The 26,069-nt window shown below is 39.0% G+C and overlaps 2 protein-coding genes across 6 annotated transcripts; both read right to left on the bottom strand.

The window, feature by feature from the left end:
• Positions 1–13,382: 13,382 nt before the first annotated feature.
• Positions 13,383–14,942, bottom strand: LOC125250132 (polymeric immunoglobulin receptor-like). 2 transcript variants are annotated; one of them, XM_048162525.1, is made up of 5 exons: positions 14,778–14,942; positions 14,296–14,607; positions 13,883–14,194; positions 13,760–13,787; positions 13,383–13,572 (listed from the first exon to the last, which is right to left on the bottom strand). In XM_048162525.1, the coding sequence occupies exons 1-5, from the start codon at positions 14,839–14,841 to the stop codon at positions 13,548–13,550; spliced, it is 741 nt and encodes a 246-aa protein (XP_048018482.1). In that variant the 5' UTR covers positions 14,842–14,942; the 3' UTR covers positions 13,383–13,547. The 2 variants fall into 2 exon arrangements, with proteins under 2 accessions (XP_048018482.1, XP_048018481.1); XM_048162524.1 differs by having other exon boundaries at positions 13,383–13,575; positions 14,778–14,937.
• A 6,361-nt stretch (positions 14,943–21,303) lies between these two features.
• On the bottom strand, positions 21,304–25,814 carry LOC125250130 (polymeric immunoglobulin receptor-like). Of its 4 annotated transcripts, none has more exons than XM_048162521.1 (7): positions 24,557–25,814; positions 24,077–24,388; positions 23,668–23,980; positions 23,010–23,113; positions 22,818–22,870; positions 22,294–22,353; positions 21,304–22,066 (listed from the first exon to the last, which is right to left on the bottom strand). In XM_048162521.1, exons 1-7 carry the CDS (start codon positions 24,609–24,611, stop codon positions 22,022–22,024), a joined length of 942 nt encoding a protein of 313 aa, XP_048018478.1. In that variant the 5' UTR covers positions 24,612–25,814; the 3' UTR covers positions 21,304–22,021. The 4 variants fall into 4 exon arrangements, with proteins under 4 accessions (XP_048018478.1, XP_048018477.1, XP_048018480.1 ...); XM_048162520.1 differs by having other exon boundaries at positions 21,304–22,069; positions 24,557–25,813; XM_048162523.1 differs by lacking the exon at positions 22,818–22,870 and having other exon boundaries at positions 21,304–22,069; positions 24,557–25,808.
• Positions 25,815–26,069: the final 255 nt, after the last annotated feature.

Raw genomic sequence — 26,069 nt, 5'->3', positions numbered from 1 at the left:
GCTAAATGCAGTTAAGATAGAGTCTAAATTTATGTTATAATCTGGTCACACTTTTATTTAGATCTGTTTCAGTAGTAGGGGGTCTGGGGGCAATTGTGACATACAAAATTTTGTCATTCACAAATAATCATGTCAATTTTCCAGCTAACAAAAATATGTTCTAAAATCATTTTGCTAATGTTCCCATATTAAGTTATGAAAATGTTATTTCTGAATTTTCTCTCAACTTCTCAAAATGTTTTTTAAGAGTTTGATTTTTTTTTTTTTTTCTTGGTTTATATGAATGTTTAGTGAACATTCCATTTAATAGTTTTGCAAAAATGATGGGAATGAAACTTTTGAATGTTCTCAAAACATTCTGAAACAATTAGTAACTGATTTTGAGATATAAAATAATTTGCATATCCAATATTTACTTGTATGTTGTTGCCTATAAGTCAAAGAAACTTTTGGCCTTTGAGCTTGTGTTCACCACAGACCTTATTTCAGCCATTTAACCAAAATCCCATTCAAAACCCCTTTGACTTACGGACGATGGAACCGGAAGTGCTAAAATTCTAACTTATTTCCGCATTTTGGCCTAAAAGTGATGTCACACCCACACCACTATATGGCGATGAATACCGCTAAAAGCTGAGACACTTTAATGGTGCCTAAAACCTAGAGTTGGCACAAAATAATCTGAAACATACCTAGCTATCCACCTAAACTGGCTTACCTAGGCCCCAAGTTTTGGAACCGGAAGTTGAGGTTATCCACTTACCCTGACTAAACTTAACCATCAGATAATCTTCTTTCTGGAACAGAAGGGTGATTCCTCAGAGGTTTGGCGTATTTTGTCTTATATTTCTCGCTTGTTGTGACAACTAATTTCAAGCTTAGCCTCTCAAACCATACACACCAGTGTAACTGGAGCTTCTTCCGTTTACTGATATAACGTGACATGCGTATGACATATGAATTGGAGGGCCAGGCCCATGAAGGGGGCCGGGACCAGAACAATGCCATGGCAATAGCAGGCCTGGGTCATGGAGCTGTCACTTTTCTCACTCAAACCACTGTTGCTGCTTGGTTGCTTTTAGAGGGAAAAGATGATCATAACTGCTGGTCTATGATCAGGTTTCTCCATAATATAGCATATTGGTCGAAAGAGATTTGGTGTTTGCGCTCTTTAGAGTGTTAAAGGGGTTCATTTATACGACAATGGCCTGAAAATGCAAACTTTTGAAAATGGGGTTCAAAGTGCACGTTTTTGTCCAGCACTGAGTTCTGCACTCTCGCAAATCCTCTCATTAGTTAATTTATAACAATTGTGCAGTCCGCTTCATTGATTATAGCAGAACTTTGTGAGATCACAATGAAATGAAATGACTGACAGCTTTTTAATGAATATAAAGGGAGCTCTTTGTGTACTTTATAGGTGATATATATATCCATTCAGATTTCGAATAAAATTTTGATTTGCTACATTAGGAAAGTGTAAGATTCTAAGAACATCCTGTGTCTGTTTTTCTGTGTCTCTGTATCTCTGTCTAGCCATTACATCATGCTTAGAGAACATGTTGCTTTTCTTAGAGTAGTGTACAATCCCTACTGATTGTATTAATGATGAGTTGTCATTTTCACTTCCTATATTTTCAATATATATTGGCCCTCTGGCCGAATAAACTTTGTATCTTGGTTGAACTGCACTGATCTGTGTCTGAGTCTTCCATTTGACTTGCTTGAAGGCTTGATTTTCCTGCTAAATGAAAACTGAGATCAAGCATCCTGCAATAAAGCAATAAAACTCGCCTAGAGAAGAAGATCTCAGAGAAATAGCAAGGGGCCAACGCCTTGCCCTAACTCCAAAAGGACAACGCCTCCCCCCACCACACACACACAAACTCTCCTTTCCCCCTGACTGAAAGTTATTCAACACGTATAATGTAACTTATGTATTTATTGTTTTTCCCTTTTCATGTTTGGTATCATTTTAAAAGTCTCAGTGCGGTTGGTAAAATGGTCTCAATTTCACAGCAGTCACTAGAATTATGAAGAAGATGGAAAATTAAGGAAAATTCTGTCCTCTTTTTGGGTGGTGTCTCTTCTCCTCTCCCCCAAAACAGGTGTTGGTGTAATAAACATTTACGATCCTTTTGTTCTGGTTCTGGTATAAAAGTTAAAGAGCGGGGGATCATCTGTAGCCCCCACAGAGATGGGTGAATGTTTGAGGACACTCACCCATCCCTGTGTATATATGCATTTCTTTGAGTAATCGATATTATGCATTTAACATTTCTGAATTGGCTTTAATTGTCTAATTGTAATGTAATTGGCATCATATATTTTTACTTGACAAATAAAATGTTATATTTGGTTAATTCTGTATTATTCTTATTCCATTATTTCTAGTAGATCAAAGCGAAGGTATTACCTCAAATCTGTGTTCAGGATTGTTCATACGAAAGGTTTAATAGATGGAGCATGAGGCATGTCAATTAAATCCATTTCGATTTCTGACTATCACTGCCTTAAATAAGTTGCAGTTTTCGTAAATATATAAAAACTATGCTTTTTGTTACGAGTAAGCAGAGCGTGACCGACTTAAGGGTAGATATTTACCCTGCATCCAATGTTTAAGGTCAGACTGACGAGTTTGTGTCCGGGAAGAGTGCTCAAATCGGCCGAAGTAACTCTTCTAAAGCGATACCGGGACTGCAGTGAACGAAATAATTAAAGATATAAGGTAATCAGAATAATCGAATATCTAAATTAATACATAACAAATGATTAATTTCTAATTGGAAACACAACCTAAGTATAATAATCATTTGAAATTGGAGTCAAATTAAACGAGTGAAATTAAGTGAACATTCAGAGACGCTGAAAAGGCATACACGCGTTAACCTTCGCCCCAGGCGTGTCGGATTCCGTTTTTGGGCCGATGCGGGGGTTCCTTACAAAGTGGTGACATTCCCTCCGTGATCTCCCATATCCTGTTGGCGAGTGTCTTTTCAGTGGAAAATTGGGATTTGCAACAAGTAAGAGGCTTGATCATCTTCTCTTTCTTCAGCTGTGTGGTAAGTCCATTCTTATTTGCCTTTTAGAAGTGTTGAGGGAAAGATAGCTGCATGCTATTGACACATTTGTAGAATGGGTCGGCATACCCATAGATTTAAGACCGGAGACCGAAATCCGGTGGGGCTGGAGAATTAGACAACCACATGTTATCAGGGACATGATAGCAGCAGTGTAGATGAGAAATTATATCCCTTGCTTTAAACTTTAAAGATCTCCTTGTTTGCCCACGCAACAAGAGATTAACCTTAAATTGGAATAACATCATCCAAATTTTATTCTGGTATTCAACAGAAGGCTGTAAATTGAAACCTAAATTCTGAGGTAAAGAATGCCCAGCTACATGTTTATTTGCCTTGCTGCAACGACGTCGCAACACTGAAAATAAGCAAATGGTCACATTGTGAAAAAATCTTGTGATTGGATAAGCCAAAAGATAACAAGGGGAGAAAAATCTCTCACTGGAATCCTTTGTGTGTGGAATGTAAAGCTGGATAAAACAATGTTGTAAAACTAAAAAGTTTTCAAAAGAAAAGATTTGGGTATAATTCTGTCTCAGTACTGGAGAACTGCTGCCATGCAGAAGTCCTAGAGACTGCAACTGGGAAAATACACTAAATGTTAAAACTGATGTGTATAATGATAATTATGATGTCACTTAGAGGCTTGCAACCAAGCCTGAGGGTTTCACCCATTCAGAGGACATGCTCAGTTTGTCTTTGTTTCATAAAAGTATAAAACATATCTTTTACCTTGGTCTTAGTTCAGAATTAAAAAATTACTGCACTCTTTCTTGTATGCTGTTCAGTGTCTCAAAAGAAACTGAAAAAACAAACAGACCAACAATTAATCTTTGTGCTCTCAATCAAACCTGTGTTTGTCCAACCTTTCTTTTCATATCCAAATAGATTCTCAGAGGAGTGCAATTGATAACATCTTAGCCCAAAAATAAGAAAATTGTCTCCAATTCTATATTGTAGTCACAAAAATCTTAAAATTGAGCAAATTATTTGACCCAATATTCGCAGCATCAAAGTCTATAACTGTTTCCAGTTTAGCCTGTTGCTGTGAACAATGCAATGCCATCACAGCTGTAGCTGCAGGGCCAAATGCCTTCTAAAAGTTCAGTGAGGTGATAAATCACTCTTCACAAATTACTCAGCCAAGACCCTCTTGATACCAGAAAAAAAAATTATTTTCAATTTATACTATTTTAATATAATATAAGTTATATTATGATCACATCATGATATATATTATATTATGATGGCCAGGGATGGCCTTTAATCTCATGATGATTCAAGCAAGGGTTTGGAAAAAGAAAGGATTTTGGAGAGGAGCAGAAGGAATTAGAATGTAGTAAGATGGAACCAGAATGTAGACAGAAGTTGGGAGCACTATCGGTGCTGAGAGAATTATGAGGAATCAATGGAAGGATTCAAATTTGTAATTGTGTTAGACACATTGTTCTCACAGAACACACATTCTAGTTGTTTGTGCTACATGTGCACCTAGACTAGTTGAGTTTATTCTTTAAAACACATGACTGCCTTACTGTAAGTGATGCGTTGACACACTTAGGTTTGAGGTTAGATGCTATGCATTCTAGACCATGTGTCTTGTGTAAATTGGAATAACTAGTACTGAAATAGTACAACATGTGTGTCTGTGTTAAATTTGTTTGTCTCCTAAATGGAATACTCAGCTATATTCCATATAGCTGCAGTTAAACCATGCACAGGAGCATAGAATTGCCATAAGGCTACAATGTGCTTCACAATTGCATTAAATAAGTTAAGAAAAATGGAAGGAATAAATAAAATTAATGGGAAAGAATTTCTTTATCTTCTATCTGTGCAAGAATCTTTAATGAGAAAAATTACAATGACCAGTATTTATTAACTAAAACAATCAACCCGATTGTTATATCTTGAATAGGCTAAATCCATTCAAGATCAAAACATGAATTAAAAATTCAATTCTATTGATCTGTAACCCAGAGACAAGAGGAAGTATAAGTTTTTATTTTCCTTTGCAACAAAACCACAAACAAAGTGGACAAAGTGTTAGCAAACTCGTCTCTGGAAGCACTAGATCATATTGGATCTGATCAGGGAAGTTATTTTACTGGACATGTAATTAAAGTCGTGTGAAATGTTAATATCAGGCAGAAACTCTCCTGTTTTTACAGACGACAGAGATCCAAATGGTCAAGTATTTGAATGACACCATAAATACCAATTGCTAAACAAAGAGCACACCACCACAAAAGGTGATCTGGTGTCCTAATCACAGATCTGGCGAGTGTGAGATTCCCCCAGGAGACCTGGGTGTGATAATGCTCACAACACAACAGACTGTGTAAGCACAGCTGCAATAGCAACTCAAAGTGCAAGATTCTCTGACCATGCTTAAACACCAGCAGTCAGATCTGACCACTAACATTCAGTTTATCTGGCCTTTTCTTTGCAGAAACATAATCATAATAATGATCTATGTCTCTGTAAACTAAAACAAATTTTCTTCTAATGGCATACAATCTTAACAGATTAAAGCCATTTGCAACAACTGCCTGGATAAAACCATTAAAGAAAAATTAAGATAGCACCATCTATCTTAACATAATTTGTTTGAAGGTTCAAGATAAACTGTTATTCCTGTGTGTCTGTTTCCTTTTCAGGATTAACAGCTGCCATGTTAAGGGCCAGATTCCACAAGGTTCTGGTCCCACCCGTATTGAGCCATGACATACAACTTCACACACAGGAGATGGGGGTGTAGAAACTTCAAGAGGCCATCTCATGACACTAATAGATACATGGCCTCCAGTGTAAAACTGGAACTAAATTATGCAACACAAATTATGGTAGGATAGACACCACCCATCTTCTCCACAAACATACAGAACACACACACTACAAACTCACAACATCCCTACCTGGCATAGATCATAAGACTATCCAGACGAAAATTATTCACATAATGCAAATCTAACATACATCATTCACCTTCATACATATAGGACAAGGGAAATGATTGTCGTAATTTTGAGGGGTTATGGAAACACTGTAATATGCAGGACATGTGCATGGCTTTAGTCACACACCAATTAATAGAATTTCTGATCATTCAAATTACAAATTCAAAATCTAAATGAGACCTATTCAGTAATGTAACTGGTCTCTTTCAGTCCTTGGCATTGTTGCAAACTAGGAGGGCCCCCCTTGTTTCCAACATATGACTAATGACAAATTGAACTAAACAGTTAGAACTGAAATGCAGGCATTTCTATAAATCAGGTACTCAATTCCCAGACCTCTATTCTTGAGTGTGACTTAGCCTGTACATCAAATGCACAGATGATGGTTGTAAAAGCTAAACAAAAGATTTTAAATCTCAGTTTCTGTAAATTCCATTCTCTAATTGACTTGATTGAAGCCGAAGTTCTGCATTAAGGATGTGCAGTTAAAACAACTATTACAGACAGTTTTATAATTGTAATTATGAAATTGTGTATTTCTATGTTTAAGTATGTGATATATTTAATTATTTATACCACTGGTAAATATACTAGTTATTTAGACTCTTTGCTACTTACCTTTAACTCATCCAGACCAAGTCTAAATTCCACTATAGTGAAGAATCTGGTGATTAAATGAGACCTGCTCACTAAAGATAGGACTCTGAAAGGGAGATCTTGTTTACCACTCGCACTTTTGACATGTTCAGCATGTGTTATTTTTTGTTATTCTGTTTTTCCAACAACCCCTTTTCTCATCTTACAATAACACCAAGCTCATCAGTGTTCAAGTATTGAATGGTCACTCAGAGGTTGTTCAGGTGTCCTGCACGCAATGGAGCATCATCAGCTAAATGAATCCTTCACCCATGGAAATTTGACCTGCCCGGCAAACCAGACCTTCTACTTGAAGGTAACCGAGGATTTCTCACAGGATCAATTAAACCTGGGGCGGACACAGGTGTTTCCGCAAAGTGTAATGAGACTTTCCTGACACGTTCTGCTTATGCTGACCAACACAACAGACTTGGTACAACCAGTCATTCTACAGACAGAATACCACCACAGCCAAGTGCAGGTGGAAGCAAACCTGACCAAGAAGATCACAGAAATGTCCAGCGGCTGCAGCATCCAGTCAGCACAGTACACACCTGAAGGGACTGTGTGCCACAGAGATGCATCCTGCTGTACTTTCATCTTAATGTTCAACCTGCCTTAATGTTGTTATTTCAGATGACGACTTAACTCCTGCACCCATCGACTGACACTGCTAAGAGACAGCCTATAATATTACGTACAAAATTAGTGCACGAAAATAGAGCACTTTAAGTACATATTAGAAATGTACTTTTTTTCACCTGGGTATTGCTCAATGCCGCAAAAACAGGCTGCAAAGAAACCTTTGACCCTCCAGAGAGCAAACACAAATACGCACTGAAGTGTTTGTCAAATCTGTCTACTGCTATTATTGCCGTTTCAACTGAGGGTGCTGTTGCTGTCCGTTGAGCACATTTTAGCACCCTTGTGGAACTGGGACTAATATAGGGCTTTTCACACTTGAAATAGTTAAAGGCAGGGTAGGCTATTTTATAATTGCTAGCAATAGCAAATTAGCTTTGAAAGCATTAGATCCCACCCTCCCTTCAGAGTGTCTATAAAGCCACGCCTTCTTCATAACACATGATCGCACACAACCAGAGCAGAGTCTGCAAAGTGTCACAAGAGACGGTGTTAAAGGATTAGTTCACTTTCAGTTCTCCAACTGGATGGAGAATATTCCATCCTTAATAAAGTTACAATAGCATAATTAATTTATAGAATAATTTCTGTATGGTTAATTTAAAAGTTCTGTTCTATTTGCTTGTTTTAATTTAAGCAATGCTTAACATGCTATTTCAGTGCTCATTGTGCTGCTCTTCACTGTTCGCTGTAGGATCGTTGTTAATTGGTGTTGTAGATGAGAGAGCTGCAACTCTGCTAAGAAACAACAGAGAGAAATTAACCAAAATAAAAAGACAAAAAAAAGAAGCAATGACAGCACAAAAAAGAAAAAAAGAAAAGAAAGACAATAAATTCAAAACCACTGAACCAAAACCTGGTCTTGGTTCAGTGACAGTAACAGGAACATGTGGATCTTCAAGAGAGACATCAGGAACTGAACACAGAAAAAGATGCAAACTTTATTTTAGCCTTTTTCCAGAGCAGGAAACACGTGTAGATTTGATCAGTGAATGAGTTCAGCAGAGCAGAAGAACCATCCAGAATCACTGAGTCTCAGTCCAGTCATCAGCACAGTGAAGGAGCTTCTCCCATCATCACTGATCTGGACTGATGAATTCTGGGATGTGTCATTCACTGTGTAACAGCTCCGATCTTTATATCTGCACCACTGTTTGGGGCTATTCTTATATCCAGAACTGTAGAAACACTGGACACTGACATTACCACCTTCATGTCCAGATACACTGCTGCTCACCACAGACACATCAGGAGCTGAACACACAGAGTCATTTGAGATTATTAAATACATGTGTGTGAAGTCAGAGAATTATACGAATGTGATTAAAACAATTACAAAATATCATACCAGACTGAACCTTGAGATAAACATAAGCATAATCGTATGTAATAGCTGACAGTCCTTCAGTCTCCACAGCACAAGAATAACCTCCAGTGTCTCTATAGTGCAGGTTTCTCATAGTCACAGTAAAGAGACTCTGATCAGGATGATCAATTACTGACAGATTCTCCTCTGTTGTGTTTGTGTATATATCTGACCGAATGATGTCTGAGTGCCAGTATTTCTTCTGCGGAGGGTTTTACTCATCATAATGACATGGGATGGTGACAGATCCTACAGTCTTAATAGTTATTACAAGACTTGACCAATCATTGAAGCATTCAACACCTAAACACACAACACAAGCTATTATTACGTCCAGGATTAACAATAATCACTGAATCAGATATCATCACATAAACCACATTAAACACAACAGTAACAGCTGAGCATAAAATCTGTCAAAATGATAAACAGGATCCATTAGAGACAAACACAGAACAACATTTAATACTCACCTAAAATGAGCCAAAAACCTGATTGAAATGTTAAATATTTTTGTGTCTGCGGCCATTGTGTAAGTTTCTCTTCCTCTTGAGCTATTTATCTGTGTTTGTAACTGCTGCGCTTCCTTGGCTTTTCCCCTCATAACACTGAAATGTCTTGCAACATCTGGCTAAATGCAGTTAGGATAGAGTCTAAATTTCAAGTTATGATCTAGTCACACTTTTATTTAGATCTGTTTCAGTAGTAGGGCAGTCTGGGGGCAATTGTGACAGACACAATTTTGTCATACACACCAGTGTAGCTGGAGCTTCTTCAGTTTACTGATATAACGTGACATGCACGGGCGTATGGCATATGAATTCAAATTCTTGTGAAATCTGGCCCAACCCAACTGAAAATGATAATCTTTAAAATGCATAATTAACATTATAAATAAATTATAAATTAAATTAAATTAAATTAAATTAAATTAAATTATAAAGACATGGGATGGTGACAGATCCTCCAGGCTTAATAGTTGATTTGACCAATGGTTGTAGCATTCAACACCTCAACAAACAACACAAACTTCAATAAATATCACATAAAACACATTAAAAACAAGATGGACAACTAAGAATAAATTTTGTCATTACAAAATGATAAACAATCCATTAGAAACATATTAGAAACATAGCACAACATTTGATTCTCCCCTAAATCATCCAAAACCCAATTGAAATGTAGAATATGTTGCCTTTGTGTACGTGGCCAACAGTGAGTGTTTTAGCCTACAACTGGTCAGCTTCCTTTTTTCTGTCCTCATGTTGTCTTATATGTAAAAAGTCCTTATTTCCATTATCTATTTAGATGCATTTACATTGTGACTGTGCCTCAAATCAACTCTGTGTTTGTAAAGGTGTGAACCAAATGGCCCTACAGACATATGGCCCACAGCAACTGATGGGTGTGAATGACAAAGAAACAGCATTGCTCAGAGTAGATCACAGGGTAGATTGTTCTCCTGTGGGGGGTCCTAACAGTGTTCTGTTTTTTGTAACCCTTTTGTCCTCATGTATAAAGTTCTGTCCCACAGTCAGAACTTTGGGTTAAGATATTTTGAAGGCCAACACTCTGACATCGCTGCTGAAGAACTGTGCTACACTACTACCTTCAATAAATTCTTCTCCCCACAAGAACTCTGGTCAAGCTTACTTATTTTATGTATTAGAGAAATCAAATACATTGGCGAGCCACCCATCCGACTGCACGGCCAAATACAGCAACAATTTGGCGAGCCAGCCAGGAGAGACTGACAAGAAGAGAACTCACCAACTGCAACAAGAAGTGAACACAAAAGTCTTGGAGATTCTACAGTTTTTATATTGAAGATCAACAGACTGCATCTGTGGATACAATTTATTTGAATCAACTGGACATCTCAGCATGGATAAAAGAACATCATCTACAGCTCAACCTGGCTAAGACTGAGCTTCTCGTCTTCCCTGCCAATCCGTCTCTAAATCACGATTTCAGCATCCAGCTTGGCACATCCTCAATTACGCCATCAAATTCGGCCAGAAATCTTGGAGTGATCCTTGATGACCAACTGACCTTCAAAGACCACATTGCAAAGACAGCTCGGTCATGCAGATTTAACATCAGGAAAATCAGGCCCTTTCTAGCAGAACATGCAACACAACTTCTGGTCCAGGCCCTGGTCATTTCTAGGCTTGATTACTGCAATGCTCTTCTGGCTGGACTGCCATCATGCACAATCAAGCCTCTACAAATGATTCAGAACGCTGCAGCACGTCTCGTCTTTAACGAGCCCAAAAGAGCCCACGTCACGCCTCTCTTCATCTCTCTACACTGGCTACCACTTGCTGCTCACATCAAATTCAAGGCATTGACGCTTGCTTACAGATCTACCACAGGCTCAGCACCCTCCTACTTCCACTCACTCTTACGAGTCTACACTCCTACCAGAAGCCTACGCTCATTAAAGGTGATAGAGAGGATTTTTTTGTCGACTGAGAATCCAAAGACTGTTACTGAGTTTTTGAAATGAGCGCATGCATAAGAACAGCCCCCCTCCTTCACAGCTCATTTCAAAGGAACGCCTCCCAAAACTCGTGCATGAGTATTGGAACACGAGTGTTTACCACCGGCATTCGCTGTGTCGTGTTAGTGGATTCATTATGTCGGACTCACCGCAGGTAACTCATAATCTGCAGTTGTTATTCCTGTCTCCTGACAAAAACATTGCATGCAGTGCCTGTGGAGTGTGGAAAGTTACTGGAGAAATTTGTAGTGTAGTCACATACAATGTAGCACTGTTGAGAATTTTAGACTTGGGCCTTTCTTGTGAATCTGTAGGAACCTTTTAAATGTTTTAGTCCATTCTCCTGAGACTGTAGGAGCTATAGATATAAGGTTTATAGCTTGGCCCTGTTCTCTTGAGTCTGTAGGAATCATTTAAGGAAGAGGTTTAGTCCATTCTCATGAGACTAGGAGCCACAGATATATAGTACACGGTTTGGTCTTTTCTCTGGAGTGTGTAGGAATTGTTTAAGAAACAATTTGGTCCGTTCATTAAGAGATTGTAGAAGCAAAGGCTTGTTCCTTTCTCTTTGTGTCTGTAGAACGTGTTAAAGAAACAGTTTAGTCCATTCATCCAGAGACCGCAGAAACCATAGAATGTCTTGGGACTGATGTTGCTGCAAGAATTATAATTTCTTGACTGGGTGCTAATTCAGTAGCCACTATTTTAATTTTGAAATAAATGTCCTAACTGGGTGAGAAGATGATGGCATAAAGCCTTGGAACTATACGTTTATTTGCCTTCCAATGAAAGATGCGGAAAGATCTAAAGTAAATAGTCTAAGAGACCAATTTGAACTAAATTCAGCCTTGTGAACTAGGACTCAAAAAGAATAGAACAAGTCTTTTCAGTCAGAAGTTTTCAGAAAGGAAACAAGGAATATTAGCCTGAAAATGAATGTTTTGTCTTAAATGTACTATTGAAAACTAAGCTGAGTTAAAGAATAACATTGAACTGTTATTTAACATTGGATTGTTAGGAAATTGTTAGGAGTACAAGTAGAGTTTATAATACACAATTTTGTATTTTGGAAACATATTTGATTTGTCCGTGTATCTGAAATGGTCAGTCTAAATGATTGCTGAGAATTTAAATCTGAATAATCACCTAACGGCTCTAACACCTTTTCTTCTGTTTTCACACCTCTGAGGGCACATCTCCTGTACTTGCCATGGCTAAGTCTGCACGAAACAATGGTAATGGCCCTGCATTGAGGCCAACAACAGAAAGACATGGAACAGAACCTCCAAATGTTACTATTGATCAGATGATGGAAAATCTGAATGAATATTTGGACAAAAGGCTGGGACTAAGGAAGTGCCAGGGTGACAACTGCCAGAAGTACAACATCAGGCACTCAGAGAATGGACAATGGGCCTTGCCGGACAATAAAAGGGCTTATGGAAAGATGCAGCGCTCAAGATCAAACACAAACAGAGATGGCTTGTCTGTAATTTTGGTCAAACAAATTCAACAGCATCTACAGAAGTGTGAGACTGACAAATTACTACGTGAGAACATAGCAGAGAAAGCAAAGGTTCGAGCACTGGCTGAACAATTGCAGAATGAAAAGAAAAACAAAGAAAGACTACTAAATGAGAAGACCAAGTTGTTCAATTTGCTTTTGCTATTGGAATCAAAAGACTGTTCTGGAATAAAGAGTCATTCCATAAGATCTAGCAGCAAAGCAGAACAAATAGTTTCTCTATCCATTCAGTGATCTCCAGAAGAATGAAGATCAACAAGACCTTTATCTGCTTGGAGAAAGTGACAGTAGTTCCACAGTGAACTCTGACAGCGATGTAAACACACATGATGATATCATAAAGGACAACTTGAAGGTTAGGCTTGCTCCTGTAATTGTCAAAAACAGAAGGACTGAAGTTGAAATTGACAATGAGGAGGAGTATGAGGAAAATGGTGAACGCCGAACTCGAACTGTCACAAAAGTGGTAAAGAAATATATTCCACACAGAACATACCAGCCAGCTACTCCAGAGCAAGTTGACAAATGGTCAAAAGATTTGCCAGATGTGTACAAACAACCACGGAAAGCTTGCAAATTTCTTCAGCATTTGTATGTGAGGTCTGTATATATCATATTGATATAAAAAATTATAGCTTAATTGAAAAACTTTTTCTTTTTTTTTTAAATTCAGTTTTATTTGGTATATTCCTCAATTATTAGTCACTTTTGATACAAGAAAAAATACATTTCCGACATTTAGGCATTTAGCAAATGTAGACGTCTAATACATCAAAAAGCAGAAAAAGCAGTTTATAATCATCTGATCTTTCTGGTCGATGTGGAGAAATCTCTAGTTCTGTGACAGACAGAAACGCCATCTGAAAGATAAAAGACAATAACACACTATCAAGAGGAAAATATTACAACTGAACATGTTTCTCTGTCACATTATGTATATTTTCAAGAAACACTTGAAGAACTATTTAATAACATTAAAGACATACAAAGTTTAGATGTTGCTGAACAATAAATCACAAAAAACAAGAATTTGTTAATACTTACTTGTCCTTCTCAGTGCCGGTCACACTTACTGTCAAAATAACAGCAAAAACTTTATAGTATTGATTATGGACTGAGTTTTATATTTTTATTCAGTTTTTAAATACAGTATTAAATAGGTTTTACCTGGTTCTGCCTCAATTACAGTGAGTTGAACAGGATTCATTGCCTCTCCAGCAGAGCAGAAGAACCATCCAGAATCACTGAGTCTCAGTCCAGTCATCAGCACAGTGAAGGATCTATTCCTAACATCATCACTGATCTGGACTGATGATCTCTGGGATGTATCAGTCCTCCCCACTGTGTAACAGCTCTGATCTTTATATCTGCACCACTGTTTGAGTTCATACTTATATCCAAAACTGTAGAAACACTGGACACTGACATTACCACCTTCATGTCCAGATACACTGCTGCTCACTACAGACACATCAGGAGCTGAACACACAGAGAGATATTTGAGATTATTAAATACATGTGTGTGAAGTCAGAGAATTAGACATTAGAATGTGATTAAAAAAAATGACAAAATCTCATACCAGACTGAACCCTAAGGTAAAGATCATATGTAATTGTCGTCTGTCCTTCAGTCTCCACAGCACAATAATAATCTCCAGTGTCTTTATACTGCAGGTTTCTCATAGTCACAGTAAAGAGACTCTGATCAGGATGATCAATTACTGACAGATTCTCCTCTGTTGTGTTTGTGTATATATTAGATAGAGTGTTGTCTGAGTACCAGTATTTCTTCTGCGGTGGTTTTTTCTCATCATAATGACATGGGATGGTGACAGATCCTCCAGACTTAATAGTTAATACATGATATGACCCACCACTGTAGCATTCAACACCTAAACAAAACCACAAACTATTATTACATCCAGGATTAACAATAATCACTGAATCAGTTTATCCTCACATGAACCACATTAAACACAACAGGAACAGCTGAGCATAAAATCTGTCAAAATGATAAACAGAATACATTAGACATAAACACAGAACAACATTTAATACTCACCTAAAATGAGCCAAAACCTGATTAAAATGTAGAAAACTTTTGTGTATGTGGCCATTGTGACCATTCTCTTCCTGTTTCTTGAGCTGTTTATGTGTGTTTGTAGTAACTGCTGCACTTCCTTGGCTTTTTCCCCTCATGACACTGAATATCTTGCAACATCTGGCTAAATGCAGTTAAGATAGAGTCTAAATTTATGTTATGATCTGGTCACACTTTTATTTAGATCTCTTTCAGTAGTAGTGGGTCTGGGGGCAATTGTGACAGACAAAATTTTGTCATTCACAAATAATCATGTCAATTTTCCAGGTAACAAAAATATGTTTAAAAATCATTTTGCTAATGTTCCCGTATTAAGTTATGAAAATGTTATTTCTGAATGTTATCTCAACTTTCAAAATGTTTTTAAGAGTTTGAATGTTTAGTGAACATTAAATTTAATAGTTTTGCAAAAATGATGGGAACTTAACTTTTGAATGTTCTCTAAAAATTTTGAAAACAATTAGTAACTGCGAGATAAAAAAACAAATTGCATAGCCAATATTTACTTGTATGTTGTTGGCTATAAGTCAAAGAAAGTTGTAGCCTTTGAGCTTGTGTTCACCACAGACCTTATTTCAGCCATATAACCAAACTCCCATTCAAAAACCCATTGACTTACGGATGATGGAACCAGAAGTGCTAAAATTCGAACTTGTTTCCGCATTTTGGCCTAAAACTGATGTCATACCCGCACCACTCTGTGGCAATGAGTACCGCTAAAAGCCGAGACACTTTAATGGTGCCTAAAACCTATAGTTGGCACAAAATAATCTGAAACATACGCAACTATCCACTTAAACTGGCTTACCTAGGCCCCAAGTTTTGGAACTACAAGTTGAGGTTATCCACCTACTCTGACTAAACTTACCAGGTAAATCACATAACCTGCTTTCTGGAACACCCCTCAGGTGATTCCTCAGAAGTTTGGCATATTTTGTCTTATTTCTCGCTTGCTGTGACAACTAATTTCAAGCTTCAAGCCTCTCACACCATACACACCAGTGTAGCTGGAGCTTCTTCCATTTACTGATATAATCTCTGGTAGAATCTCAAATTCTACGTCTTGAAAGTATGACCAATATAAGAATTTTCACCGGAAAATGTCATCTAAACAAGTAAGTAACATTTCTGCTACTTTTGACCATCTGAGGAAAAAAGCATTAGGCCTACAATAAATTGTGCTGTCAGTTATGATTACTTAGCCTGGATTATTATTACTGCGATACAAATTATTATTACAGTTATACTTTGTTCTCAAATTGTTAATGTTAACAACATCAGCATTGCATAACTATGTAGTTAGTGTATATTAGCGTTACCTGTAGATTTCAATTTCTGTAACCACTCTGCCGTCCAAAGTCTTTTGCTTTTGCATACGGGTGAATCTCCAGTTTTCACTGATGATTGTCAGTGTCAGATTGAGGTTTAATTATTTTAGCTGGTTCGAATCTTGGCGTGACATTTTGACAGATATATAAACCATGGGATCCCCTCAGAATGTGTGGTTTTAGAATAATAATATTGTCCCTCCTGCCTGTTATGACCAAAGAATTTATTTACACACATTTAATAGCTCCATTCATTTAAAAAACAAATCCGTTTATTACACAGTTATATTATACAATCATTATATACAACCAGAAAATACACATTACATTCAAATAAATATATTAGTCTTTGTGGAAATTGATTTTTCTTCACTGTTATTTCTAAGCCTTAACTGCCGCAAAATAAAGAGTATCAATAATATCACATCAGGTCATCTGTAATGAATCTGCATGTTTTACACTCTTTGACCACCAGATGGTATTGTGAGCAAATGAAGCCTCGAGAAATGAACCCTTTTGTGAACCACTTGGCTGAAAAGCTTCAATGCTTCATGAAGCTTCATCTCACCATCACTAGTTTATTAATAAGAAACAAAATACAAAACAAAGACTTGACATTGTTTGGCTACTTGACTTTAGACAGGAACAGTCACCAATAGTGGTTACAGGGAACAAACATGCATGGTAAACATGAGGGCTTAAATACACAGACTAATGATAAACAGACACACCTGTGAAAGACAATTAACCAATGACAACATAGGACACATGACAAGGGGAGCACATGGCAGGATCACAAGACTAACATGACACAAACAAGGCAAACAGGTACATGAAACTGACTATACGTCAAAAATTAGACATGAAACAATAACCAAAACCATCTGTGACATATTCCCCACTCTATCGGCAGCTCCAGACACCCAAACAAAACCCATAAAGTCCAGGAGGGTGGTGGAGCGGAGGTGATCTTCAGGCCATGCCAGTGAAGAGGGACAGGACCAGGACATGGCAATGGCGGGCCTGGATTGTGGAGCTGTCGTGGGCCTGGGCAGTAGACCATGGGCAGACCTTGGCCATGGAGCATGGGCGGCAAGGTACCTATATGTCATGATCACCGTCTGTTCCTGTCAGTTCCCGGACTACATCTCCCATCATCCTCTCTGCCACTCACCTGCACACACTTCACACTAATCACTAATCACCACACCCAGCTGCAGCTCATTACCAGGACTATAAAAGACTCTTACACACATCACCTCACTGCTAGGTCTTGTTTTCCCTGTGTGACATTTCCAAGCGTTATTATTCTGTTTCCCTGTCTGTTCCGGTTCCTGTTGCTGATCCCTGTCTGGTTCTACAGTTCTGTGATTGCTAGCTGCCTGCCTTTTGACCACTGCCTGTTCTCTGACTACGATTCTGCCTGTCTCTGATGTTCCTGTTCGCCCCGTTTGACCATGCCTGTACGACCACGCTCAACATTTAATAAAGCTTTGGATGTGGATCTTACTCTGAGTCCCGCCTTCGTTACAGAAGACCTAGCCTCATCAAGATCCAGCAGCTTTGTTGGGCGTCCTAGTCCCAGCATGGATCCCGCAATGCGTCTTGTAGGCCTTCGTCAAGGTAACTGCACCCTAGAGGCACATATTCAGATATTCCTGGACATTTCTCATTTTTCTGATTTACCGGACTGTGCCCTGATTGACTTTTTTGCCCATGGACTAAACAAACCTCTTAAGGGGTATTTAATCGCTAATGGTCCCCGAGGGACGTTTACGGAATTCTTGGACTTTGCCCTGCTTACCGTTGGTTCACGTTTTACTGTGGGTGTCGAGGGGAAATGCGACACCGCAGTGAATCATGTAATGGCCGCCGCATCAAAGAACACTCACAAAATGGCGGTCACGACATCACATCACGTCTTCGCTGATCCCCTAGAGCCATGTCCTGTCTTCGTTGATCGCCCAGAGCAATGTCACGTCGCCGCTGATCGCCCAGAGCCACATCACGTCTCTAGATCAGTCAGAGAGCGGAGAGGGTTGCGTTCCAGTGTGGCTGATCCACCACTGACTTCAACACGAGCGGTTAGCATTCCTAAGCCTCAGCCGACCGCTTCGCTCTCAAACCAGCCGGCCGCGTCACACCCAAGCCAGCCGGCCGCGTCGCTCTCAAGTTCGCCTGTTGCAACGCTCTCAAGTTCGCCTGTTGCAACGCTCTCAAGTTCGCCTGTTGCAACGCTCTCAAGTTCGCCTGTTGCAACGCTCTCAAGTTCGCCGGTTGCAACGCACTTAAGCGCCCCGGACGCGATGGACAAAGTGGCTGCCTTGCCAGTGCCCTCGGGCAAGATGGCCGCCCCTGCAATGAGTAAGGATGTAGGGGGCGTTCCAGCCAGTGAGTCCACTCCAGAGGCCGCTCCAGCCAGTGAGTCCACTCCAGAGCAGCCTGCTCTCCTGGTCAGTCCTGTCTTGGCCCAGAGGGCTGTGCTCACTTTTTATGTTTTGGCTGTCCTGCATGCGTTGAGGATAAACTTGAGCTCTATGGACTTTGGAGCAGTCTGCCAGCCCGAGCAGCCCGCTGTCGTCCCAGAGCAGCCAGCTGTCGTCCCAGAGCAGCCCGAGCTCCATGTCAGTCCAGTCAAGGTCTGGAGGACGGTCTTGGCCTTCTACTACTTGGCGTTCTTGCGTGCTTGGAGGATGCACTCAATTTGGATTGACTCTGGACCAGTCTACCAGCCCGAGCCTGCTGCCGTCACAGAGCGGCTCGCTGCCGTTCCAGAACAGCCTGTGCCCATCCCAGAGCTGCTCGCTCTCTCTGATACGGCCACGGAGGCCGTCACCGAGCTGCCCGCTCTCCCTAGTACAGCCACGGAGGCCGTCACCGAGCTGCCCACTCTCCCTGATACGGCCACAGAACACCCTTGGTCGGCCCTGCCGCTGCCGCCCAGACCGTCTGCCCTGCTGGCACCACCCGAGCTCCTTGCCCACAAACCCGCCACGGCCTCCATTGAATTCCCCAAGAACTTTTTGGGGGGGGGCAGTATACCTGAGGGTGGGGAGCTTGTGGGTGGGGACCCTGCACGGCCGTGGCCAACAACGGCCTTTGAACTGTCATGGCCGCCCATGGACTGTAACCCACTAGGGCTGTTTATGGACTCTGACCCACCGTGGTCATCTATGGACTCTGTTATGCTGTGGTTGCCCGAGCCACCTGACCCGCCGTGGCTGCCCGAGCCACCTGACCCGCCGTGGCTGCCCGAGCCACCTGACCCGCCGTGGCTGCCCGAGCCACCTGACCCGCCGTGGCTGCCCGAGGCTCCTGACCCGCCGTGGCTGCCCGAGGCTCCTGGACCTGCATTGGGGACCCCGTTCCTGTCTGCATGCAGGTCTCCAATGCACCCATACTCCCTCCCTAGCTGTTCCTTTTACGCCGCGAGGACGCGCCTTCCGGGAGGGGGGCGTTATGTCATGATCACCGTCTGTTCCTGTCAGTTCCCGGACTACATCTCCCATCATCCTCTCTGCCACTCACCTGCACACACTTCACACTAATCACTAATCACCACACCCAGCTGCAGCTCATTACCAGGACTATAAAAGACTCTTACACACATCACCTCACTGCTAGGTCTTGTTTTCCCTGTGTGACATTTCCAAGCGTTATTATTCTGTTTCCCTGTCTGTTCCGGTTCCTGTTGCTGATCCCTGTCTGGTTCTACAGTTCTGTGATTGCTAGCTGCCTGCCTTTTGACCACTGCCTGTTCTCTGACTACGATTCTGCCTGTCTCTGATGTTCCTGTTCGCCCCGTTTGACCATGCCTGTACGACCACGCTCAACATTTATTAAAGCTTTGCATGTGGATCTTACTCTGAGTCCCGCCTTCGTTACACTATAGCACCCCCCACCATGAATATGATTTCTGCCCGAGTCCCATCGGATTCTTTTCCACTGGCTGTAGACGTGAAGACAACACGTCCCATGATTCTACGAAATCAAGGAGTCAAGCAATGCCTTTGTTTTGAATAAGCGACCTCTAGTGGCAAAAAATGACATAATGTGCCTTTAATATATAATGATTGACCATGAATTAGCAACATTCTCTTTACTGCTTATCCTCTGTAGGGTCTTGAGATGACCATGAGCCTAATAGTATTTACAAATTAACATTAAAATGAACCTTTTAAGTTTATCATACTTAATGCAGCTAATGGTTGACCTTTACTGTAAAGTGTTACTAAAAAAACACACATGTGTACAGTTTTTAGTAAGTCTCTACTTAACTACATGACACTACACAACCCAATATAGCTTGCAGATTAAAGATGTGGGAATCTAGAACAGAAACTAATGATAAAAATAAGAAAACCCTTTAAACATTGACCTTTCATCCAGTTGTATTACTGCTAATCCTTAAACATGGATACAGGTGTAATTGAGATCAGAATTTATAAGAAGAATTTTGCATTTAAATGAAAACAGTACCATAAAGGAAATTACAATGTATCAAATACAGGATTGATTTTTATAACAATTGTGCAGTCCGCTTCATTGATTATAGCAGAACTTTGTGAGATCACAATGAATTGCGATGACTGACAGCTTTTTTAATAAATATAAAGGGAGCTCTTGCACATTGTCTATGTGATATATATCTATTACAGTATGCTTCCTTTTCTGTTCATATTATTCTGTTCACAGTGGTTTGTGAACGTAGCTCCTTTACTAACAAATAATATATCTGGAGTGTTTATGCTCGGATGTGTAGGTTGTTGCTAGGCGACACGTAACTTGAAACTGTTTCATGACATTCTATATTTAAAGAGGAAGTGCGTCTCCTCAGCCATTGATTCACATCCTACCCCACCCCACCCCCCAAAACCGTATGGTTGCTTGTTATGAGTCAAAGAAAGAAAAAATGGTGGTTGTTGGTCTGTTGGTTGTGAAAGTCTCATGATTGTGTTTCTTCTGTACTATAATCTGACGTCAACTTTTATTTAATTTTGGTCACTTGGCTGTTTCTATAACTGCCCAGAAATTTGTTTCTTTTTTAATATGATGTCATGACGTCGCTGTCTTGCCGCCAGCCAATTTCTGCATTGCTGATCATGGTTTTGAGTATCAATATATCTGCCCTTTCCAAAGAACACAAGAACGTGCAGTAATCTCAGACAACTTAATCCAGGTATTTTAATCAAACCCACAAATTCATTTGAAGAACCAAATTAGATCAATGAGATCAGTTGCGATTAGAAGATCTGTCATCTGTCAAATCATCTCAGATGTATTAAGCGAGGACAGACCGCAGGAGAGGGTCTGGCCAAAACAACAGACAAAATTACCTAAATGACCTCTACATGCAAAAGAAAAGAAATGAAAAAAAAAAAGGCTTAAAAACAGCTTCAGACATCAATACTGTGAAACAAAAAGAAAATTAACATTTGTTATATGTAGACTGAAAATTCACAGTGTCTTGTTCATTTTTACTTGTTCATCTCTATGTCTTCCTCTAACACATTCTACCTATTGCTCTTGCATGGCATTCAAGTGTGAATTTGAACACACTTCTGCCAAAATAAATGTAGTGATATGAAATATAAATGAATGTCTAACAGTATTTGATAACTGAATAGTCCATTTTGCGCGTGATTGCTTACAAGATGAAAGAATGCTTAGAAGTTTTGAAGAGTTTGACAATTTCACTGAGAATCAACTCATCTGTTTTGATCAACAACCCATGTGCCTTTAGTTATTGTACAATTTGAAAAACTGTAATACTAATGTGACCGTGAGTTGAACAGGGTTCAGAGTCTCTCCAGCAGAACCGTCCAGAATCACTCAGTCCAGTCAGAAGTGTCTGTTCCTGTGTTCTTCTCACTGCTGTTAGTGTGGACCCACCAAGCTGTACATTAGTGCCCCTGCTGGAGGCTTCTGGAAGTGCAAGATCATTTTTAACATACTGCCAGCATCACAATAAATTCATGAATTAATATATTTCTGTAAAATTTACAGCTGCATTCACAGGAGCATCATTGATAGTACTGTAGGTTTTGTCTTTAATGGGATCCTAATTAAACAGAATATATTCATCAAATCTTACTCTTAATATGTCATACTCTGAACTTTCATGTTAGTAGTGTGTCTGGTGTACTTACATTTGAGCGTTCATCATTTATAGTGTTGGACATCACAGGATCTTCAGGTTCACAGTAGATCTGCATTTCACACAAACACACAAAACAATAAGAAAAAAGATTTCAAGAAATCAACATATGATTCACTAAATGGACAACAAGTTCCATGAACAAACCAATGTAATGATATGAGAAATAAGGGGAAAAGATCTCTAAAGTGCTTTAAAAAGTTTTGATTGGCCTGGAGGTTGATGTCGTCTACTAGATGGATCCTGGCATTTGTTAACATGTAAACCAGAAGAGGGAGGCAAAGAGAGATCACTTTGAATCAATTCTATTCTATTCTAATTTAACTTTGCCTATTAAAAAAATATATATATTTCTGAATATTTTCTGAATGTTCTGAAAGGGAACGTTTAACTGCTTTTGAAATCTTTATCTAAAAAGCTCAGTTTTAAACACAATGAAGCGATTACATTACGAATACACAGATCTTGTAATATTAACATTTTCATAACTAGATGCTCATAAATTAAAAGACTTACTGGGTCAATGGTCCTGCTGTCATTTTTCTCTATGATTTGGTGTTTATCTTGCTCTTTATTTTAAAATGGGAAACAATAACATTTGACATTAACAGAGTTTAGACTATTGAATCTGTGCTGTTGAAATGATAAAATGGAAGGGAATTAAATGAACTTTAAAAAAATTAAGAATGGATTGAAGGTCAAACTGACTGGATCTCTGTTTCCATCTCCAGGTGAAAAAAACACCGACCAGAATCAACAGCAGCAGAAGTGCAGCTGAAACTGGAAGCCACACAGTCAGAAGCTCTTTATTTCTGTGGGAAATAAGAAAACATTTTAAAATCTGTTCATTCAAAAAACTCAGAAAGAGTTCTGGAACTAATTCAGCTGAATAAAAGGAATCTGAACTAAACTTTGATCAGACCTTTTTTAAACTTTGTTAATTTATTTCAGCCTAAAAGTATTTATAATTAGTTTAAGCTTTATTTTACTTTAAACAGTAAAGATGTAGTACATTTGTGTTTCTTAAGTGACTTCAGTTTTATTGTTATTCGTGGAAATTCCTGTCTCACATCTGCAAAAACAGAACAAAGAAAGAAAATTCAACATGGCAATGAGGAAAGGGTGTAAGCATTAAAGACAAAGAAATCGAGGCAATAGAGCACTGATGACAAAATAGACAAATAGAAGAATTCCAGGAAGATTATTCTGAGAGGAAACTCATTTTAATGAGAAATGTTTGAATACTAACAAGTCTGTCTGATTATCTGTGGCCTCGTTTACTGTCAGAAGTAAGTAAAGCAATTTTAGTTGTGTTATATTTCATATGTAGTAGCAAAATATTTAATTATTTAAAAACAAAAAGTACCTTCTTTTGTCTTTAATTACAGTGAGTTGAACAGGGTTCATCACCTCTCCAGCAGAGCAGAAGAACCATCCAGAATCACTGAGTCTCAGTCCAGTCATCAGCACAGTGAAGGATCTTCTCCCAACATCATCACTGATCTGGACTGATGAATTCTGGGATGTGTCAGTCCTCCCCACTGTGTAACATCTCTCATCTTTATATCTGCACCACTGTTTGGGCTCATTCTGATATCCAGAAATGTAGAAACACTGGACACTGACATTACCACCTTCATGTCCAGATACACTGCTGCTCACCACAGACACATCAGGAGCTGAACACAGAGTCATTTGAGATTATTAAATACATGTGTGTGAAGTCAGAGAATTAGACATTAGAATGTGATTAAAACAATTACAAAATCTCATACCAGACTGAACCATAAGATGAAGATCGTATGCAATAGTCGACAGTCCTTCAGTCTCCACAACACAAGAATAATCTCCAGTGTCTTTATAGTGCAGGTTTCTCATAGTTACAGTAAAGAGACTCTGATCAGGATGATCAATTACTGACAGATTCTCCTCTGATGTGTTTGTGTATATTTTAGATTGATCATTTTTTGAGTACCAGTATTTCTTCTGCGGAGGGTTTTTCTTATCATAATGACATGGGATGGTGACAGATCCTCCAGACTTGATAGTTAAAAAATGATGAAATCCACCAATGAAGCATTCAACACCTAAACACAACACAAGCTATTATTACGTCCAGGATTATCAATAATCACTGAATCATATATCATCACATAAACCACATTAAACACAACAGTAACAGCTGAGCATAAAATCTGTCAAAATGATAAACAAGATCCATTAGAGACAAACACAGAACAACATTTAATACTCACCTAAAATGAGCCAAAACCTGATTGAAATGTAGAATACTTTAGCGTATGCGGCCATTGTGTAAGTTTCTCTTCCTGTATCTTGAGCTGTTTATGTGTTTGTAGTAACTGCTGCACTTCCTTTTCCCCTCATAACACTGCAACATCTGACTAAATGCAGTTAAGATAGTCTAAATTTAAAGTAATGAACATTCCATTTAATAGTTTTGCAAAAATGATGGGAACGTAACTTTTGAATGTTCTCTAAACATTCTGAAACAATTAGTAACTGATTTTGAGATATAAAATAATTTGCATACATACACACCATTTGCATTAAGATTATTTTTTAATTTGCATTTTTACTGATTATTTTTACTGGCAGATATTGATAATTTTACTTAAGTAAAATGCACTTAATTTAGATCTCACCCATGGAGCACATGCACCTGAACAAGTTGGTTGCGACCCGCCAATAAAATCAGAGAGAGAGAGAGAGAGAGAGAGAGAGAGAGAGAGAGAAGGGAACGTGACGCAAACAAGGGAAGTACATCGCAAACAGGTACATGAATCATGACTACACTTCAAAATAAGACATGAAACATGAAACAAAACCCATCTGTGACATATTCCTCCTCTATTGGAGGGCTCCAGACACCCAAACAAAACCCAAAACCCATAAATATCAGGATGGGGGTGGAGTGGAGGCAATCTTGGGGGGAGGGATGGAGGACCAGGCCCGTGAAGGGGTCCGGGACCAGGCCCAAACTACTGACTGCAGCTGCTTCTGGTTGCTTTTAGAGGAAAAAGGTGACCATAACTGCTGGTCTAGGATCAGGTTTCTCCATACTATAGCATATTGGCGAAAGAGATTTGGTGTTTGTGCACTTTAGAGTGTCAAAGGCTTCTATTTAAAATGTGTTTTTAAGCATTGAGCAATGTAGCCAAGTCAAACATATCTGTTCATTTCTTGAATGCAATGGCCAATTAGATGTGTTTAAGGGGCCGTTTACACGACACCATTTTCAACTAAAAGCGGAAACCTTTTCATGCATTTTGCACTTTTCATGCCATGACAATGGCCTGAAAATGCAAACTTTTGAAATCGGGTTTCAAAATGCAAGTTTTAAGTTTTTGTCCAGCGCTGAGTTCTGCATTCTTTCAAATCATCTCATTATAAGTTAATTTATAACAATTGTGCAAAACTTTATATTATTGCTGAACTTTGTGAGATCACAATGAAATGAGATGACTGAGAGCTATTTAATGATTATAAAGGGAGCTCTTTGTGCACTTTCTATGATACATTATATATATATATATATTATATATATATATATATATATATATATACACTGCGTTCCAAATTATTATGCAATTGACATATCAGTAAGATTTCAGTACAATAAACATTCAGATTTTAGTTTTTCTAAGAAAATGTTTGTTTGTTTGTTTATCCATGTCTTTTTAGATAACTGGTATCAATCTCAGACAAAATAATTCGCCAGATCTATGGAAACCCTACTTAGAGGTTGTT

Source organism: Megalobrama amblycephala, linkage group LG17, assembly GCF_018812025.1.
Source record: "Megalobrama amblycephala isolate DHTTF-2021 linkage group LG17, ASM1881202v1, whole genome shotgun sequence".
In the NCBI taxonomy this organism is placed as follows: domain Eukaryota; kingdom Metazoa; phylum Chordata; class Actinopteri; order Cypriniformes; family Xenocyprididae; genus Megalobrama; species Megalobrama amblycephala.
Note: the sequence above shows the minus strand (reverse complement) of the source record. Positions and strands in the feature narration are given on the sequence as shown.